The sequence below is a fragment of the Delphinapterus leucas genome, chromosome 14 (assembly GCF_059928025.1).
Source record: "Delphinapterus leucas isolate spDelLeu-1000000601 "Yukka" chromosome 14, BTC_Dleu_Yukka2, whole genome shotgun sequence".
Lineage (NCBI taxonomy): Eukaryota > Metazoa > Chordata > Mammalia > Artiodactyla > Monodontidae > Delphinapterus > Delphinapterus leucas.
The window spans coordinates 62,202,152-62,223,920 of NC_143142.1; the positions used below are offsets into that span (position 1 = coordinate 62,202,152).

Sequence of the window (21,769 nt, forward strand, 5' to 3'; positions counted from 1 at the left end):
ACAAACACACTAAGCAGAAAAACATAACTGCACAGTCTCCATACACTTTATCCATCTTATGATACAATTTTTCAAGGAATGCAATGCACTAGAAAAGTGTCCATATCCAAACAAATGCACAAGTGGCCCAGAAGGATGAATGAGCCCCACTGGAGAGCAGACTTATGACTGGAATTAGTGAGAGAGAAAGATGGCTATGGCTGCAGATACAACTAGAAATCTTCCCCATAGTGAGTTGTGGAGTTGGAAAGTGACTTAGAGATAAAGTCTGTTCAGGGTCTAAAATTTTTCTCCCGCCCTAAGTGACTGCCTAAAACGCCACTAAAATAGCAGCCCCAAACTCCCTTTAGTTTGTCATCAGCTTTGTTGTCCCACACCATCACTTTATTGCTGTTTCCCGTGTCCAAAACTGATGACAATCTGAGGATAGAATCTGAACCTTGGGGATGGTGTTCTCTCAACGTCCATGCCCTCTTCTCCCTGGTGTTCTCCTTAACTGTGGGAAAAGAAAATATTCTGCCACCTTTTAATAAGCACTTTGGCCTTAAACCCTAACAGGGCCCATCAGAAAGCTGAAGTCTCTCAAAGTGGTCGATGAGGTGAAAAAATCCTATTTAGTCCCTGGACAAAAAAAGTCGTGCACTCTCATCTAGGGCACCTTCCTAAAGATCATCCTGGAGGTGACAAAAACAGAAGTACCTGAATGGCCTTTCACTTCCACCTTGGAAACACAGTCCCCAGGTCTCATATCCTGTTGCACCTTCCTCTCTGAGGAATTCTTAGAAGGAAAACGGACGGGCTTTCGTCACAGAAGAGAATGGCGCTATAGTCTCTTAAAGAATTTACCAAGTTTAAGTCAAATGTGCAAGAAATATCGCTTTGGATCAGACTCATTCTGCCAAATATATTTTTAAAGAAGTACTATGTGAGAGAATATGGCTATTTTCCATCACATCACCTAAAATTTTTTTGGATATATTCCCAAATGGCTTATGCTTCTTTATGAATAAACAAGTTTTTGGATCAACTGACCCACTAATCTTCCTTGAAAGTATCTAAACCCTCCTTAAATAACAGTGAAACCTACCTAATACTATGCAATTCTGACCTTGAACATAGAAATGTTTTACATATTCAAAAAAGAAACTAAACCAAGCAAGAAAAGAAAATAATCCTTAAAATTTAAAACAAACAAACTTAACTATATATAAAACTGTTTACATAATCATACAGAAAATAGTATTTTATATGACCTTAGAACACAGTGTTCTTAGTGGGATATAAGGTCAAGAAGAATTGCAAAAAGAACTGCAAAGAAATGTTAAGTTTCATTCAGAAGTTTTATTGTTAGTAGCAGTTTTATATTATTATTTTAAAACATTTTACTATATATTGTCATATAAAGCAAATAATTCTGCTAATATTGTCAGGAACCAAGATTTTTCAGTGCAAGAGGAAATAAATATAAAATGAAAGAAGTTAAGTGAACTGTAAAGTTAATTAGAATTGGAAATATCAATATGAACTCAGGCTTTTAAAATCTGTCCCCTGAAAGAGCCTAGAAACAGTGACACCTCTGTGACAATGACCAACACTAGAACTCAGAGTTTCATCTCTAAATATGATTAATCATGAAAGGAAAACCTGGAGAAATATGTGGAAAAATAGCTGACTCCAGGTTTAAATTCACCAAAAAACTACATTAAGGTATGAATAATTGTTAAATCTGGGTGATGGATTCATAGCCATTCATTACGTTTGTCTTTTTACTTTTCAATGTGTTTTAAATTTTTTCATTTAAAACATCAAAAATATATAGAATATAATCAACAAACAAATTCTCCTTGTACTAATGTCCTATGTCTGAGGGTAACAAGTTTTTAAGGTTTATGTAACTGTTAATATTTTAAATATCTCCCAATGTTTTCCTCCTCCTCAATAATCCAGTACTTTGTAGTCTGGGATAAGTGAGTGTGTGTGTGTGTGTGTGTGTGTGTGTGTGTGCGTCTTAGGATCAAGAGAAGAGAAGGGGAAGGGCAATGTCTTGTCTGCTCCCTGTACTACCTCTGAGGGGACACAGACCTCAGGGTGTCTCTGCAGCTGTCTACAGCACAGCCAAAGCAGTGTGCATGTCAGCATGAGGTGTGATTACATCTGCAGAGATCTTCAAAGGTCTGCCTAAACAATTTCCCCTATGCTATGTTAGAGAAGAAATTTAGAAATTTCCATGTGAGTAGGACTGGCTACATAATTTGTGAGGCCCACTGCAAAATGAAAATGTAGGACCCCTTGTTTATAAATCACTAAGAATTTCAAATAGTGACAGCAAAGAGCATTAAACCAATTATGAAGCCTATCTATGTGTGAGATCCTATATGACTGCCCATGAAGCCAGCCCTGTATACGAGGGAGTGTGTTCCTAAAGTAGGCACCATGTCTGGCCATCTCTGTATCCTCAGAGTATTCAATGAATGATGGAAGAATAAATAATTGTGGTAAAGAAATCTCACACTGGTGGTGAGAACTATGAAATAGTGCAAAGAGAGTCTCTTGTAGCTATCACAAACTATGGGTGTGTTTTATACACACACACACACATATATATATACATATAAATAAAACAAGAATACCCTCTCTATTAAACTTCTAGCATAAAATTATGTATAATTCTACCTATAAAAAGTATACATAGGAAAGGTCTTCAAGGAAAATTTAGAAAATATTAATGGGTTATGGCTTCATAATTCATTTCAGCTTTCTTTCTATTTTTCTATATATTTTTCACAACTGGAAATTAAAAAAAAAATTTTTTCCACACTTCACCCTACTGGCCAGCTCTGCCTGCTGAAGTGATGGGGGCTCCTGAGTGGTATCAGTCAACCTAGAAACCAGAAAGAAATGTGGCACCTACTTGGTCTCAGACTGTCCACATGGCTTCTTCCTAGAGAGGCTGAGCAGATCTTTGCCATATTTCTCTTCAATTGATGCCCTAAAAGGAAAATAAAAGAGGGTTATGAGTCCTTCTCAGGGCTGATTCTTATTTCAGACACATGGCACTTCCCTTGAAGGCAAAACTGTACCCTTGACAGTAGAAGCTCAGATATGACACAATTCTCTAAAATGTGAAACTCCCCTCTACAGAACCGGGAGGAACTGTAAAAGAACAGTGGCCTTCATCTCTAAGGTGTTCTTCTCCAGCAAAAAGTCTCTAGCTTTAATATTAAAGCCAAACCAAGCATGGCCCCTTGACCAATACTGGCTAGCACATTACAGAATAATTTTCAAAACTATGATCCATAATTTATATAAATAATCTATATAAATCTATATAGATATAAAACATACCTTTTTTAAGTGGAGTAAAAGATATTTCCACGAAATGCTGCAATCCTAAGGCCCACCCCTCCCATCTTCTCTAAGAGTATCCTTTAACCAACCTATAGTTCCTCATTCATAGTCAATTCAAATACACAGCTAAACCATACCAAAGAGAGGGGAATTTCAGAATATAAACCCTGAAGTTGGCATGTCTCACAAGAACATCTGCTTGTTACTCGGTGTGGCACAGGTCTGTGTAAAGCACAAAACATCCCCCACTTCCCCCCTTCCCCTAGCCTCATGGCCCTCTGTCACCATCTCCACTTTGTGTCCCAGCCTCAGCCTTATCTAAACCATACTATCAGGTTATGGGCCTTTAAGCTCATCTACCCCACTTTCTTCAAATTAAAAAAAAAAAAAAAGTATATTATGAATACATTCTCACTGCAAAAGATTCACACAACACAAAGTCATATGGAATAAGACACAAAAAGTCCCCCTTCACGCTATCCCCCAATCCCACTCCTCTCCCCAGAGGGAGCCACTGCTAAGCTTGGTATGTACCTTTCCAGTCCTTTTTCTGCATTTACATACCTATATCTCACAAATACACAACTTTTTATGGTTACATAATTGAGATCATTCTATTATTTGCTGTTCTGTTTCTCACCTAGTAATAAATACATCATATAGATCTTTCCTTATCAGTACATGCTAACCACCATGTTCATAATATGGAGTTTTCCACAGTTCAGGGTCACCCTATTTGTTTTTTCATTACTGCCAAAAAAAGCTAAATGAACATCCTCAGACAGATATTCATGGGCATCTCTGAGAATGTTTCTCTAGGCTAGGACTTCTGAGAAAGTTGATTTACTAGATCAGAGGAATATGTGTTTTAAATTTTAGGAAACAGTGCCAAATCACCCTCCAAAAAAGCCTTCTCAATTTATATTCCCAAAAGTGTGTAAGAGTCCCATTCCCAGAAACCCTCCCCCACACTGGATATTATAATTCCTTTTTAATTATTACCAGTCTTTAGTGACAGAGGTTAAAAAAAACTCTCATTTTAATTTGCTTTTCCTTGATTTCTAGTGTGATTATGCATTTTATATATTTATTGGACATTTGTATATATTCTTCTATGAGTTACCTACTCATATCATCCCAATTTTTTTTTTTTTCTGTACGCGGACCTCTCACTGTTGTGTCCTCTCCCGTTGTGGAGCACAGGCTCCAGATGCGCAGGCTCAGTGGCCACGGCTCACGGGCCCAGCCACTCCACGGCATGTGGGATCCTCCCGGACTGGGGCACGAACCCGTGTCCCCTGCATCGGCAGGTGGGCTCTCAACCACTGCGCCACCAGGGAAGCCCTATCCCAATTTTTTAACTGAGTGTTTTGCCTTTTTCCTATTATTTTGTAGAAGTTCTTTATTATGAATATCAATACTTATTCTTACATGTTATAAAGTTTCTCCCACTCTCATCTGTCCTTTCTAAATAATGACCTTATCCATTTTATTAAAATGATACACACTCACTATTCAAAAATAAGGAAAAAGAAAAATACATAGAAGAAAGCAACAAACTGTCCAAAATTCCACCAACTAAAAATCATTAGTATTAACACCAGGTGATGATTGTAATGGACATTTCTTTATGCATATATGCAGGCAGGAAGGATGGACAGACAGGCATGAGTAATTTTAAAAGAATGAGACTATATTCTACATGCTATTTAAAAATAAAGTATTAAGCCTGATTTTATTTAAATTTCACAGAAGAAAATAAAACTGAAAGGAAGCTGAAGCAATTGCTGAATTTCAAATAATTGTTTCTTTGCCACAGGAAAAATTAATTCCTAAAATATCCTTCTAAAGCTAAAAAGGAGTTTATGAAAATAATTAAGGGGATTGAGACATTAAAATATTTTAATGACCTATTTCAGCTTTAGACAGTTTCAGATGTTTGACAGCCCGCCCGTGAAAGGATGAGATGATTAGCACTATCGTACCTCCACCTCCTCCTTGATAATGTTTACATTATTTTTACTTCATTTGTGTCTATAACACACGCTGTTCTCCAATCATAATTCCCCCAGTTGTGTAGTCTTAACTATTTATTAAAATGGATGTGATGCTCACCACCAGTCCTATTACCATAGCTTTTCCATCCCTAAGATTTGTATTTTGGTTCATTTCTTCACTTTGTGGTCTTTTGGCTGAATTTCGTCACTTTGTGACCTTTTGCCAAAATGGCTCAGAAGGGAGGGCATCAGTATTTCCTGAGTTCTTTCATATTTGAAACCATTTACCTGTGGCCTTCACATTTGAAATTATTATTTTTTACTTTTTATTGAAGTATAGTTGATTTACCAGGTTGTGTTACTTTCAGGCGTACAGCAAAGTGATTCAGTTATACATACACATATATCTATATATGTTATTTTTCAGTTTCTTTTCCATTACAGGTTATTACAAGATATCGAATATAGGTCCCAGTGCTATACAGTAGGTACTTGTTGTTTATCTATTTTATATATAGTAGTGTGTATCTGTTAACCTCACACACCTAATTTATCCTCCCCCCACCTTTCTCCTTTGGTAACCATAATAAGTTTGTTTTCTGTGTCTGTGAGTCTGTTTCTGTTTTGTAAATAAGTTTATTTTTATCTTTTCTAGATTCCACCTGTAAGTGTTATCATAGGATATTTGTCTTTCTCTGTCTTACTTCACTTAGTATGATAATCTCTAGGTTGATCCATGTTGCCGCAAATGGCATTATTTTATTCTTTTCTACGACTGAGTAGTATTCCATTGTCTATATGTACCACAGGTTCTTTATCCATTCATCTGTTGATGGACATTTAGGTTGCTTCCATGTCTTGGCTCTTGTAAATAGTGCTGCAATGAACCCTGGGGTGCATGTATCTTTTCAAATTAGAGTTTTCGTCTCTTCCAGATATATGCTCCAGAATGGGACTGCTGGATCATACGGTAACTCAATTTTTAGTTTTTTGAGGAACCCCCATACTGTTCTCCACAGTGGCTCCACCAATTTACATCCTTACCAACAGTGTAGGAGGGTTCCCTTTTCTCCACACCCTCTCCAACATTTATTATTTGTAGACTTTTTGATGATGGTGTGGCCTTTATATCTGAATGACAACCTCGCTGGTGTAATGAATGTTCTTAAACTTTCCCTCAGAACTCTGCTGAACTTGTTCCATTGGCTTCTGTCATTGAAGAGAAACCCAAGGCCATCCGGATTCCCTGCTGCTCATTCCTATTTCAAAAACTTGGTTCATTTCTTTCCTAGATACTTGAAGTATTCTTTCTTTAACTAAATAACTTAACCAGGATGAATGTTAATGCTGATTCTTAAATAATCATAATATTGATTACTGTCTATCAATGTTTCCTGGTTTACAGTGTGTGCCCTTCAGATCTATTTAGTTTTTCTACATTCCATGAAATTTTTCCTGGATTCTCTCTCTGAATACTTTTATTATTCCCTTTTGGTAAATTTTCTACTTGGGATCAGTTATGCAGATTTTGGAGTGGCTTTGTCTATCTGTTCTTGAGTTTGGGGCCCTGGTTCTTTTGCTCTTTTTGACTTCATATCTTCCTTCCTCCCTCTCTCCCTTCTTCTCTCCCTCCTTTTTTTTGGCCGAGGTAATTTGCATGGCTGTTGCGTCATTTGGGTTTATCTTGCTCCTGGTACTGTGGGCAACCCTATCTCCTTGCTCTGAAACATGCGTGTGAATTCTCTTTTCTGCCCTTCTGATTTATACATTACCTTCCCCTCACTACCACAGCTTGAGCAAGAATCCTGTGTTTTCTTGGGCCTCTACTCTTGGATTATATTTCTAAATTTTTTGCCCACTCCTGATAATGTAGAGTGAAACACACCTGAAACTGACTCTAGTTGTAAAAAAGGATGCATTTTGGGCTTCCCTGGTGGCGCAGTGGTTGAGAGTCCGCCTGCCGATGCAGGGGACACGGGTTCGTGTCCCGGTCCGGGAGGATCCCACATGCCGCGGAGCAGCGGGGCCCGTGAGCCATGGCCACTGAGCCTGCGCGTTCGGAGCCTGTGCTCCGCAACGGGAGAGGCCACAACAGTGAGAGGCCCGCGTACCGCAAAAAAAAAAAGGAAAGGAAGGGAAGAGAAGAGAAGGGGAGCGGAGGGAATCCTCTAAAGCATGCCAGATCCCCCCAGGCCACCAAGCCCACCACCCTGCGGAGCACCACGACTGGCCCCTGCATCTTTCCCACCACCGCAGCTCAGTGGTCTCTGAGCCAGGCTCTGCCTCCCTGTCACTGCACAGGCCCTGCTTGCCACCCTCCCATAGACACCTGGGTGTTCCTCCACTGACCAAAGCCATCTCTTCCTCGAGTTAAGGGACGCTTCAAGATCTCCTCCTCCATGACGCTGGCCCTCCGTTTTTGCCAGTCGTCCCAAGCTCTCCTCTCCCGTGAGGTCTTTCAGTATCATACGTATCACAAAACTTAGTATTTTATATTTTGTTTGCTGTTTCATTCATAAATCTTATCTCTTGAACGGCTTCCTAAAAGCTTTAGGACAAAGATATCATTTACTTCTTGGGGATCGTTCCATAACTTTACAGCAAAGGGTTTTGTGGACCATTAAAAACAAAAAAAAAAAACAGTAAACTGTCCTTGTCTGTGTCGGAGTGTTTTGTCCACCCTCTGTCTTCAGAGAGAAACAACATGTACCTTTCTTTTAAAAAGTCTTCAAACTCTTTGCAGTTCTTGCGGCCATTGTTCAGATGCTGGATGATGGTCTCATAGCCAATGCTGCTGAGGATGTCTGAACTCTGGTGAGAAAAACAACACTGTGTGAGACGGGGAGCGTGGTGACGGCAGCCCCGAGGCCTGAAGCGTGGACAGGGCAGGACACAGGGCAGCTGGCCATGGGGAGTTGCTGAAACACTTACCTCCAAGGCACATGTGACCAAAAAGGACAAAATAGAAGAAGTTCAGAGTGCATGTAGCTATGGAAGAGTTTTTAAAATTATGAAACTATAGGGCCACAAAACAGGAAGGAAGTGACAGAGGACTGAGAGGCACAGGGACGAGGGAGCTGGCTGGGCTTGGGGCCCCTCCCTGGGTCCCCACATGCCCTGATCAGGCCAGGCAGGGAGCAGGAACTGAGCCCCCTTCCAGCCTTCTGCTGAGTGACCCTCTATCCCACGGGGGGAAACTCAGTTACACCACAGGACCATTTTAACCAGGGATACACAGTGTTCATTGTGTCCTCACACCTGTCACAGAGCTTGACCCTGACATCTCTTCCCAAAGCCAAGAAGCCTGGTGTGAGGGTCGAGGGCACTGTTGAGCCATGCCCCAGCATTGGGAGAGGGAGGCCGGCTTCCCACTGTACCAGGAAGCTAAGCCCAGCAGCCAGCAGGCCCCGATGGGCTGGCCCCACTTTGGGGGAAAGGAATTTTTTTAAATTTTAAGCTAGCCATTTATTCCTATTTTATTCTACTACGTGCTCTGGAGTTGGAGGAAGCTGCCTGAGTCTCTCAAAGCAGTAGTCCCGGATGCAGTATATTTTAAAAATCAAAGTCCCCTCAGCTCCCCAAACCAACAAATCAGGAGCTTTAAAGAATACCCCTAAAGTGTCCCCTAATGCGGCTGGTTTCCTGGTTTCTACCCTCCAAGTGCATATAATAGGTGGTCTGATCCAGACTCCAGTCCCTTAGGGAGGTTGGTTAGGCTGCCACTGGGTGTGCCCTGGGGAGCTTTGAACTGACCCAGCCCCAGCCTAGCCTCCCTACACTCCATCTGCTGAGGAAGGTTCTTCTGTGCCATTGGGTGGGGGTGGGACCCCCTGAAGATACCTCTCTGCCCAGCCCTGGACACTCGAGAAGCAGAATTTCTCTCTTCCATTTGCTGCCACTCCTCATGGCCTGGCTGAGCAGACAGGGATCCCAGAGAGACCCAGCAGGACCAAGGCCTGAGGCTGATTTCAACCTCAGAAACTTAACTAGCCATAACTCACACTGCATTTTAAAAAGTGGATTATTATAAGTATAATAATTTTTACACATGGGCATACAAATAAATCTTAGTTAGAAATACATTTAATTCTATGGGTTCTGGCTACTGTTTGAGGATAGATTTCGGCCTCGGGAAGCCTAAAGAAATAGCCTCCACCAAAGCTTCATTTCTCCACCCACCCCCTCCACACACACCCTTCTGTCTCAGCGGGGTAGGCTTCTTTCTAACTGCCCCCCTGAAATGCAGTGCTCAGTGGCAACTCTAAGACGATGCTTACATTATCCCCTCCTGAATCTAAATTCAGTCCCTCCACCCCCAAGGTTTCTGGAAGCCTTTCCTGAGTAGCCCTAATGCTCCCTCTTCTGGACTCTCAGACTGCCCAGCTTCTGAATTTGCTGTTTGCTACCCACCTTGTGAGTAGCCTTGTTGGCCCAACACTATTGCAAGTGCCTGCAGCTTCTTCCAAGTCTCAGACCAGTCCTGCACACACACACACACACACACACATCCAAAAAATTTAGCTTAAGATTATGCAAACCAAAGGTCTACAGTAAAATTCTGTGGGATGTAAATGTCTATTGTGTTCCCAGCCAGATGCATTAGAAGAGAACGATGAAAACAAAGGCTCCTGAGTGAATGAATGGGTACAAAGGATCAATGTCAATATTGGTTTGTGGATGGAAGTGCTTTGATCTTCCCAGAGAAGTACACTTAGGTTCTCTGTTTTTTGATACTCATTTGGAAAAGGTGGTTTCCTTTTTCTTAATTAAGGGTGTGGACACTCTTTGAACTGGGCAGGGAGGGTGGAGCTAGAACAAGATTTCCTGGAAACAAACCAAATCACCAGGCCTCCTCCTGGCCACCAGCCTTGAAAAACCACAACTGCTGCTTCAGAGGAGTGACTGGACTCCAGAGGGAACCAAGAAAGAAAATCTCCAAGAGAAAACAAAGAGTGCCTAAGTCCAAGTGCCAAGAGGCAGGGGATTTGCCCTGGAAACTCCTTCCCATGCTACTCAGAAAGCACTGCTGAGAAGCTCTGACTGGCAGATGCAGAATAAGAGGGCCAAGCAGGAAAGAAAACTGCGTGAGCACCAAGATGGCACAGCAGATTTGCCAACAAAAATGAGTACGCCAGGGTTTCCCTGGTGGCGCAGTGGTTGAGAGTCCGCCTGCCGATGTAGGGGACACGGGTTCGCGCCCCGGTCCGGGAAGATCCCACATGCCGCGGGGCGGCTGGGCCCGTGAGCCATGGCCGCTGAGCCTGCGCGTCCGGGGCCTGTGCTCCGCAACGGGAGAGGCCACAACAGTGAGAGGCCCGCGGACCGCAAAAAAAAAAAAAAAGAGTATGCCAAACACATAACTCCATATCCTGCTTCACAGTAGCCCTGACTTCTGTCCCCTAGTTTTCCCATGCTGGTCTCTCCCCATCCTCCAAATGGGCAGTGTACATTTATACCTCAGGACCATTGCACATGATTTTCCCACAGTGGGAATGGCATTTCCTCCATCTTCACTTAAATCCCCCCTCTGTTTCAGGGCCACTTCAAATCCCAAGTCCTCTCTGAAATCCTCCTCAAATAATTTGTCCTACAGTCTCCTCTTCCTCTTCAGAGTACCTGGAGTGTTTAATGACGTCTCCTCTCATTTGGCTTTTATTATATATTATTTTGTGTCATTAGTTAATATCTTTTAAAAATTAGTTAAAGCGTATCTGGATTATACCCAACCTTTATCATCCACAATAGCTCCTACATTAATGGTGCTTAAGAAATGTCTGTTAATTGTATGCCAACTACAGACAAGGTACTAAAAAGTTTACAGAGTCAGCATACGATGGAGTTCCTGTAATCAAAGAGACTATCGTTCATTTTGGGAGTCAGTAAAAGACACACACATAAAACAAATGTGTATGCATAAAAAAAAATGAGAGACTAAAACAGAGTATAAAAGTATACAGAGAAAATATATAATGAATGAGGTGGAAAAGAGGAAAATAGGCTAGAGTCATCAGAAAAGAGAAGACGTAAGATTTAAATTGAATCTTTTAAAGTGACTGGAATTCACACGAGAAATCAGAAGACATTTCAAAACAACTGACAGTGAAGAAAACAACACATCAAAATTTAAGAGATGCAGAAAAACAGTGCTTTTTCTACAGGGAATTTTCCTCTAGGGAAAATCTTCGTATAGGGAAACTTGTAGCTCCAAATGCTAATATTAGACAAGAAAAAAAGTTTTTAAAATTAACGACCTAAGCTTTCACTTTATGGAACTACAAAAAGAAGAACAAATTTAAATTTGCAGTAACTAGAAGAAAGGGAATAAAAATAGTAGAACACAATGAAATACAATAGAAATGGCCAAACAGGGACTTCCCTGGTGGTCCAGTGCTTAAGACTTCATGCTCCCAATGCAGGGGGCCCAGGTTCGATCCCTGGTCAGGGAACTAGATCCCACATGACGCAACTAAGAGTTCGCATCACACAGCTAAAGATTCCGCATGCCACAACTAAAGATTCCACATACCACAACTAAAGATCTCACATGCTGCAACAAAGATCCCATGTGCCACAACCAAGACCCAGCGCAGCCAAATAAATAAAAATAAATTAATTTTTTTAAAAAAGATAAATGGACAAACAATAAAGAAAATTAATGAAACCAAAAGTTAGTCCCTTGAAAAGCTTAATAAAATCGGAAAACCTATAGCTGGGTTGATCAAAAAACAAGAGAGACAGAAAGAAAAAACACAAATTATCAATGTCCTCAATCTGACAAAGGACATCTACAGAAACCTAGAGCTAACAACTTAATGGTGAAAAGACTGAATGCTTTCCTCCTAACAAGGAGGAAATAAAGCAAGAAAAAGATAAAGAACATACTTGTTAGAAAGGAAATAGTAAAACTGCCTTTATTTTCAGACAACATGATTGTGTTCACAGAAATTTACTCCCCAAAATGACTAGAACTAATAAATGTAACAGCATTGCAGGGCACAAAGTCAATACACAGAAATCAATTATATTTCTATATACCAGTAGCAAAATCATTTAAATGGCATTAAGGATATAAAATATTCAGGAATATTAAATATTCAGGATATAAATATTTATTCAGGAATAAAATATTCAGGATATAAAATATTCAGGAATAAATGCTTAAATAAATTCAGGAATAAATGCTTAAAAGGTTATACAATACAAGATTTCTTCACTGAAAATTACAATGTTTTGCTGAAAGAAATGAAAATAAAGGTAGACCATGTTTGTCGATTGAAAGAGTAAATATTGTTAAAACATCAATTTTCTCCAAATTGATCTACAGATTCAACACAATCCCATGAAAATCCCAAAAGTCTTTTCTGTAGAAATTTGCCAGTTAGCCTAAAATTTATATGGAATTAAAGGACCTAGAACAAACAGTTTTTTTACATACCACCTGACTTCAAAACTTGCAGGGAAGTTATAGTAATCAAAACAGTACAGTACTGATCTGAGGACAGACAAGTAGATCAATGGAACAGAATACAACCTAGAAATAGACTCACATGTCAATTGACTTTCCAAAAGGTGTCAAAGCCACTCAGTGGGAGAAATGACAGTCTTTCCCACAAGTGGTCCTGGGACAACTGCATAAAGCTGGGGAGAGAAGAGTCTTTGCTCACTGCCCCCACTGCTCCCACTGCACACAATGCACACACAGTTAATGTGCGATGGGTCACAGACTCAGATGCAAAACCAAAATATAAAGTTTTGGTTTATTAGTATAGGCAAATACCTTTGAGGCCTTGAGGCAGGAAAAGATTTCCTAGAGAGGACACAAAAAATACGAACTGCTAAAGAAAAAACTGAAAAACTGGACTTCATCAAAATTAAAAACCTCTGCTCATCAAAGGAGATTATTAAGAAAATTAAATGGCAAGCCACATGCTGGGAGAAGATATTCACAATACATATGTCTGTCAAAGGACTTGTAACCAGAACATATAAATAACTTCAAATTAATAAAAATATAAGCAACCCAATAAAAACTGGGCATAATACTTGAACTTCATAAACACTTCATAAAAGATATTCCTTTGGCCAAAAAACTCATGAAAAGTTGCTTAACATGACAGGGAAATTCAAATTAAAGTCACAATGATATCTACTTCATGCCCACTAGAACAGCTGAAATTAAAAAGTCAACATTGAATGTAGGCAAGGATGTTGAACTATCAGAACTCTTATTCTGGGAGTCTGAAAATGGTACAATCATTTTCAAAAAAATGGGAATTTCTCAAAAAGCTAAACATGCACATATCATATGACCCAAAGTTCTACTCCAAAGCATTTACCCAAGTGAAAGAAAAACATATGTCCACAAAAAGACCTCTACAAGAAGGTTCATAGGACTTTTACCCACAATAGCCCCAAACTGGAAACAACCCAATGCCTAACAGTCGATGGATGATAAACAATGTGTGGTATATTCATACAATGGAATACTACACAGCAATAAAAAGGAAAGAACTACTGACACTGAAACAACATGGATGAATCTCAAAAACATTATGCTAATGAAAGATGCTAGATGCAAAAAGTATTTACTGCATGATCCTGTTTATATGAAGTTCTAGGACAGGAAAGCAGTTCTAGGACTTACTTCTATGGTAAAAGAAGTAAGAACAGTGACTGCCTGAGTCAGGGGAGAAATTGAGGGTGGACTGGGAAGAGCCATGAGGGAACTTCCTGGAATGATGGAAACACATCCAATCAAGATCTTTCCATAGAGGTGTGAGTTGTACAGGAATATGCAGTTTTCAAAACTCGATCTGTGTGCTTCATCTTATGTAAATTACACCTCAAAAAATTAAAAGCCCCCAAAAAGTTGATTAGGAGTCAGAAGAATAATGGGAGGGAGGCAGTCACTAGAAGGTACAGAGGTAGATAAACCTTGAAAATTGATACGGTCTTGGAGTCCCGGGTGAGGCAGGGAGATGAAAAAGAAGGAGGGGCAGATCCAACCACCCAGCAACCTCCCAAAGACCCAGAATGTAAGGTTTAATAATGCTCAAATTATAAAGAGGTAAATAGCATTCAAGTATTCTGTTTGGTTGGTTGGTTGGGGTTTTTTTGCATTCAAGTTTTAATCAGTGGATTAGTATTTTAATCATAAAGCCACTTAAGGGACTTCCCTGGTGGTCCAGTGGTTAAGAATCCGCCTTTCAATGCAAGGGACGCAGGTTCAATCCCTGGTCAGGGAACTAAGATCCCACATGCCGTGGGGCAACTAAGCCCATGTGCCGCAACTACTGAGCCCGCGCACCACAACTACTGAGCCCACGCACTCTGGAGCCCGCATGCCACAGCTAGAGAGAAGCCTGCACACTGCAACGAAGATCCTGGGTGCCGCAACTAAGACCCAATGCAGCCAAATAAATAAATTAACTGAAAAAAATAAATAAAGCCACTTAAATTTCTTTAAGACAAAAATTTTGCCAGGTCCAGCAATGAGCACATGTGTGCCGCATCCAGGAGATGTGTGATCCAAAGAATAATAAAAACAGTCTTGCTGTGATGTCAGCGGCCAGTCCAGACCAGGTGGTGTTGTGGGTTCAGAGAAGGAAATCTCCGTGGGCTGCCTGGTGGAGGATAACTCCACTGCCGCCAGCTCCCCCAACCCACCCCTAACACTCAGGTCTGGTCTCCCTCAATCCAGGCACATGTACTCCTCCTTCCTGCCCAGCCCTGAGGCTCATGTTGCAGGGGCCTCTGAGAGCTTGTTTCCAGAGACCTTTTCTACCATGTGGCCACTAGGCAGAAGGGGAAGGCAGAGGGGAAGCAAAAGATACCTGCAGCCTCCAAAGCCACCATCAGAATTATGGTGCTACCACCAGAGCGTCCCCAAATCCAGTTCTGTGCTGCACCTCACGTCCATCCTATCATGGCATCTGCTACACAGTTTCAGTTTCTCTAGATGTGGGCTCCAAGGACCACCTGTGCCAGAATCACCCAAGCAGCTTGGTAAACGGGCAGTCCCCCAGTTCTCACCCCAGACCTGCTGATTCTGAACCTTGGGTGGGGGAGTCTCCACTTCTTACACTCTTCCAAGGACTGTAATGCCGTTTGAGAACTGCTGCCATAGAAATTACAAAAGACGATAGAACAATCATGGCTCCTGCCTTGAGGAAAGCAGGATACTTGCATGTGAAACTAGAGAACACAGCAGAATGGGGCAGGAAAGAATGACTGTTAGTAAATGCAAAGGAGAAGAGGCCAGGGAAGACTCTCCATGGTTTGCATTTCATTTTATAACCTCCAATTTTGAGTAAAAAATGCAAATTGGCATTGGTGCCCTTTGGGAGCCCAGAGAGCCCCATTAGAATGGGGAGAAGGCACTGACTTTGCATTACACACAAAGGTTGAGTTTGTTTGAAGACTGGCCATGGGATGTGTTAATGTACTATACTTTGCATTAAAGGACCACAGTATGCTCCATATAAACACAGTGAGACAGGAGCTATTTCCACGTTTACAGCTGGAAAAAATAAGACACAAGGAAAAGGAGTTCTCCTTATCACTTCCTCCAACCACAATGAAAGATCTGAACTCTCAACCAACAATATTATTCAAATCTCCATTATTTATTAAAAGCTATATGGCAACAGAAGACTTGGGATAAAGACCGAGGACTTCATTTTACCTCCCTCTGTTCTCAACCTTGATCTTTCTTTCCTATCTCTTTTACTAGAAGAGGTAAAACTAAATGGATCAAACTCACCTTATCTGCAAATATGGATTGCTTATTGTTAATTAATATTAATAATTCGGGCCAATATACAGTGAATGTTTGCTGTGTTCCAAATAGCATACCAAGTATTTGCATGGGACATTTTGTTTAATTCTTGTAACAATCCTATGACATAAGTATAATTATTATCTTCATTTTACAGGACAAGAAACTGTGGCTCTGTACTCTGAAACCACTCGACCACACAGCTTCTCTTGTTTGAGGATAAGAACCAAATCTAACTTTTTGCCAGTCAGCCTACTTCCCTACAGTTCTAAATGGGACATACGCAGGCTTTAACGCCACACTTGGGTTTGAGCCCTGGTTCTACCACACACAAGCTATGTGACTTGGAGCTAAGTAGCTCAATCCCTCCTTACTAGACTATAAAATGGGGGTATTGGAAGGACTAAATAAGATAATGTGCTTTGAGTTTATCAAGTGCTTCACAAACTAAAGGAATTAAGGCAGACACATCAAGATTTTTCAAGACCAGGCCACATAAACAAAAAAGCATATGTGTTTGAACAATACAATTTTTTTTTTCACTGAAAGCAGACAACAGTGAAATAAATGTAGCTGTTAGCTATTCAAAAGTAAGTATGTCGTCATCTGAGGAAGCAGCTGGAAAGTTGTCAGGGATACCTCAGCAAAGGATATGGAAACTGCCATTTTCAGGCATGAAAAACCTAAAGTCAAAGTCATTACAATGGTTGTGCCCTTAAGCTTTCTCTTAAGCAATAATAATGGATTGCGAAGGCAAGAATAAGACCCCACCCCAGTTCCCACGCCAGCCTTGTTCTACGAGCCCACAGCCCCAGCTCTGTCTAGACTGGATCCACACTTGACATTTTCACATGTTTAAGTGTCCCTCCTGTCAAGTCAGCAGGTCAATTACAAAGGCAACTCTACTCAACTGAAAATACTTTAAGTGAAAGATAAACCGGAGAAAGTGTGCAATGCAAAAACTCCACATAAGGAAAAAAAATGACTAGAAGGATGTGCACCCAAATGTTGAAAGCAATTCTCTTCTTAGCATGCTTCCATATTTTCTACATTTTCTATAATATCCTTACATTGCTTTTATAACCTGAAGTCTTTCTCCCTATGCCCATCCCTTAAAGATGGCAAATTGAAGTCTTGTTTCTCTCTCATCTGTTCCCAGGCCCCACTAAAATAACAAATGATCCACAGCAACAGCAGAAAATAGGAAAGGGCCCAATGAGGAAGGTGCACATTTGTAGGAATTTCTGTAATATAAAAAACAGATAGGACTAGATGGGCAGGGGTCAGAAGCCAGTATTCCAAACTACACAAAACAGAAGAAAGTCCACAAACATTCCCAGCAAAGCCCTAGAAAATCCCAAGCTCAAATCAGCAGGGGCTGAAACTGGAGCAGCCATGGAAATACCGGGAGGGTGTCTGTAGGACACCGGGAACCCAACCAGTGCCCTGCCCCAGAGCAGCTAACTCTGAATTTTGTACCAGAGCCACAGCTGGTGAGGGCTCCACCCTGCAGCAGGCTCCTCGCAAGGGCACAACGACCAGAACGGCAATGGGGCACTGTCCCTAGGCACCATCAAAGCTTGCACACTAAAAATTGAAGGAAAAAAAGGTTCTGCACCATTATCAAGTCCTGTAAATACCCTTCACTTCCAGGGTAACACCTTTCCCACTTTCTTACTCCAGACAGAGGCAAAAATATCAGAAATTGTCATTATTTTTAGATTATATAATTATCTACTTGGAAACCAGAGATTATCAAGTGAAAAGCTAGGAACTGAATTAAATATTTTTTTAAAAATCAACAGTTTTCTTATATATCAATAATAACCACTTAAAATGTAGTTTAAAATACAAAATCCTATTCATAATGCCAATAAAACCTATAAAATACCTAGGAATAAGCCTTTTTGAAGGAAAACTATAAAACATTACTAAAAAAATACAAAGATCTCAAAACATTTAGAAATATATCCTAGTCCAAGATGGGAAAGTCCAATATTGGAAAGATTCAATTCTCCCCACATAAACCTATCAAGTTAAAATAATTTCAATCAAGGGACTTCCCTGGTGGCGCAGTGGTTAAGAATCCGCCTGCCAATGCAGAGGACACAGGTTTGAGCCCTGGTCCAGGAAGATCCCACATGTCACGGAGCAACTAAGCCCGTGCGCCACAACTACTGAGCCCACGTGCCACGACTACTGAAGCCCGCGCCCCTAGAGCCTGTGCTCCTCAACAGGAGAAGCCACCACAGTGAGAAGACTGTACACCACAATGAAGAGTAGCCCCCACTTACTGCATCTAGAGAAAGTCCACACACAGCAACGAAGACCCAATGCAGTCGAAAATAAATAAATACATTTCTAAATAACAATAATTTCAGTCAAAATCTTAATGGAATTTCTTTTTAAATTTAAGTTCATTCTAAAACCAACCTAATATGACCCAGCAATCCCACTACTGGGCATATACCCTGAGAAAACCATAATTCAAAAAGAGTCAAGTACCACAATGTTCATTGCAGCTCTATTTACAATAGCCAGGACATGGAAGCAACCTAAGTGTCCATCAACAGATGAATGGATAAAGAAGATGTGGCACATATATACAATGGAATATTACTCAGCCATAAAAAGAAATGAAATTGAGTTATTTGTAGTGAGGTGGATGGACCTAGAGTCTGTCATACAGAGTGAAGTAAGTCAGAAAGAGAAAAACAAATACCGTATGCTAACACATATATATGGAATCTAAAAGTAAAAAAAAAAAAAAAAGGTTCTGAAGAACCTAGGGGCAGGACAGGTATAAAGACTCAGATGTAGAGAATGGACTTGAGGACACAGGGAGGGGGAAGGGTAAGCTGGGACGAAGTGAGAGAGTGGCATGGACATATATACACTACCAAATGCAAAATAGCTAGTAGTGGGAAGCAGCCACATAGTACAGGGAGATCAGCTTGGTGCTTTGTGACCACCTAGAGGGGTGGGATAGGGAGGGTGGGAGGGAGACGCAAGAGGGAGGAGATATGGGGATATACGTATACATATAGCTGACTCACTTTGTCATACAGCAGAAACTAACACAACATTGTAAAGCAATTATACTCCAATAAAGATGTTAAAAAAATAAATAAAGCAAAGAAGAATTTTCTGGGGAAAAAATTTTAAAACAACCTAAAAAGAATAAGTGAATGAAAATAGACCCTAAAATGTTGAAAAGATGAATAAGTGAAGACTTACCCTACCATGCTAAAACGAGTATAAGTAATCAAAAATTTTCAAAGTACTATGTTATGACATTGAGAACTGATAATCAGGTAAATAAAATACAAACAACAGTCCAGGAATGGCCTTATGTATGTATGGGGATTTAATATATGATAAAGGAAGCATTTACAACCAGAAAGAAAATGATGCCTTGTTCAATAAATATTACTGTAACAATGACTGTTCATTTTGCCAAAACCTAAATATAGAGCCCTTTCTAACACAGCACTCTAAAATAAATATCTGATGAATTAAAGATCTAAACATGGAAATCACAAAAATATAAAAAGAAAATATAGAATGTATATATTTTTAAAATATTGAGGTAAGAGATTTTTTTCTAAGTATGACTCCAAACTTAGAAGAAAAGACTAACAGATTAGCCTATTCTGAAAATAGGGTTTACCAAAATTGACACCATTTGAGATAGAAAGCTGAGAAAGGCCAGTTTCCTTAGAAGAAACAGAGAAAGTAGTCAAGGAGCAGAAAAAAGCAACAGAACTGGATGTTTTCACAGGAGAATGGAACTCTACCGAATCTTCAGGAAAAAAAACATATTCCTAAGGTCCATAAATTGATCGGGAATGAAAGACAATGTATTAGTTCACTTTATAAAGCAAGTATAAAACAATACTTAAGCTCGATAGAGTATAAAAAAAAACTTACTAATATCATTTATGAATATTAATCAAAAAGTACTAAATAAAATATTAGCAAAAATAATCCATTACCACATTAAGAAGAGACTATACCATGACTGAGTGGGACTTATTCCAAGAATGAAAAGTTGGTTGAATATGAGGAAATACATTAACCTAATAAGTCATTTTAATAAATCAAAAAGAAAAATCATCTGGATAGCTACATGTAAAAGAATAAAATTACAACATTCTCTAACACCAGATACAAAAATAAACTTAAGATGGATTGAAGACCTAAATGTAAGACTGGAAGCTATAAAACTCCTAGAGGAGGGTGGGAGGGAGGGAGACACAAGAGGAAGAGATATGGGGATATATGTATATGTATAGCTGATTCACTTTGTTATAAAGCAGAAACTAACACACCACTGGAAAGCAATCATACTCCAATAAGATGTTAAAAAAAAAAAGAAAATAAGAAAAAAAAAAAAGAAATACAAGGAAGACAGCAAATGCCAACACCACAATTCTTCCTCAGGAATTTGTCATCTTGTCTGTCATCTTAAAGGGTGCCCTATTATACTGTTCACATGCTGTATATTTGTTAGTCCTACTTTACAGAACATCACAATGGTTCTTTTGTTCTTTTATTATCTTATATATATATTTGGCATTAAATTTGATATCATGAAAAATAAAAAAATAAAAATAAACAAATGGGACCTAACTTTCCTTTGCATGGCAAAGGAAACCATCAACAAAACCAAAAGACAACCTACTGAATGGGAGAAAATATTTGTAAATGATATGACCAATAAGGGGTCAATATCCAACATATATGAACAGTTCATACAACTCAACATCAAAAAAAAAAAAAACTGATTAAAAAATGGGCACAAGAACTGAATAGACATTTTTCCAAAGAGGAAATGCAGATGGCCTACATGAAAAGATGCTCAACATTGCTAATCAACAGGGAAATGCAAATCAAAACCACAATGAGATATCACCTCACACCTGTCAGAATGGCCATCATCAAAAAGAACACAAATAACAAATGTTGGCAAGGATGTGGAGAAAAGGGAACAGTTGTACACTGTTGGTGGGAACACAAATTGGTGCAGCTACTGTGGAAAACAGTATGGAGATTTCTCAAGAAACCAAAAATTGACCCAGCAATTCCACTCCTAGGTATATATATGAAAAAAACCCAAAAACACTAAGTCGAAAAGATACACGCACCCCACTGTTTCTAGCAGCATTATTTACAATTGCCAAGATATGGATGCAACCTAAGTGTCCATCAACAGATGAATGGATAAAGATGATGTGATACACACACACACACACACACACACACACACACAACAAAATATTACTCAGCCATAAAAAAGAATGAAAATTTTCCATGTGCAGCAATGTGGATGGACTTGGAGGGCATTATGCTAAGTGAAATAAGTCAGAGAAAGACAAATACTGTATGATATCACTTATACACTTATATGTGGAATCTAAAAAATACAATAAACTAGTTAATATAACAAAAAAGCAGACTCACAGATACAGAGAACAAACTAGTGGTTACCAGTGCAGAGCAGGAACAGGAGAGCGGCAATACGGAGATGGGGGTTGGGAGGTACAAATTATTAGGTATAGAACGGGTTGCAGGGATGTGCTGTGCAGCCCGGGGAATATAGCCAATATTTTTTTTTTCTTTTGCAGTACGCAGGTCTCTCACTGTT

At 39.8% G+C, this 21,769-nt stretch overlaps 1 protein-coding gene across 5 annotated transcripts in view; it reads right to left on the reverse strand.

The window, feature by feature from the left end:
* The window catches only part of PSTPIP2 (proline-serine-threonine phosphatase interacting protein 2), a 92,901-nt gene that overhangs the window by 32,849 nt on the left and 38,283 nt on the right, over window positions 1–21,769 (reverse strand). For 2 of the 5 annotated variants that reach the window (XM_089895121.1, XM_089895123.1), the window contains exons 2-3: window positions 8,056–8,156; window positions 2,912–2,989 (exon numbers count right to left, since the gene is read on the reverse strand). In XM_089895121.1, coding sequence (XP_089751247.1) covers window positions 2,912–2,989; window positions 8,056–8,156 — 179 coding nt within the window. Of the gene's footprint in view, window positions 1–699; window positions 779–2,911; window positions 2,990–7,694; window positions 8,030–8,055; window positions 8,157–21,769 lie in introns of those variants that run through there. The other 3 variants (XM_089895124.1, XM_089895122.1, XM_089895120.1) reach the window with 3 other exon arrangements.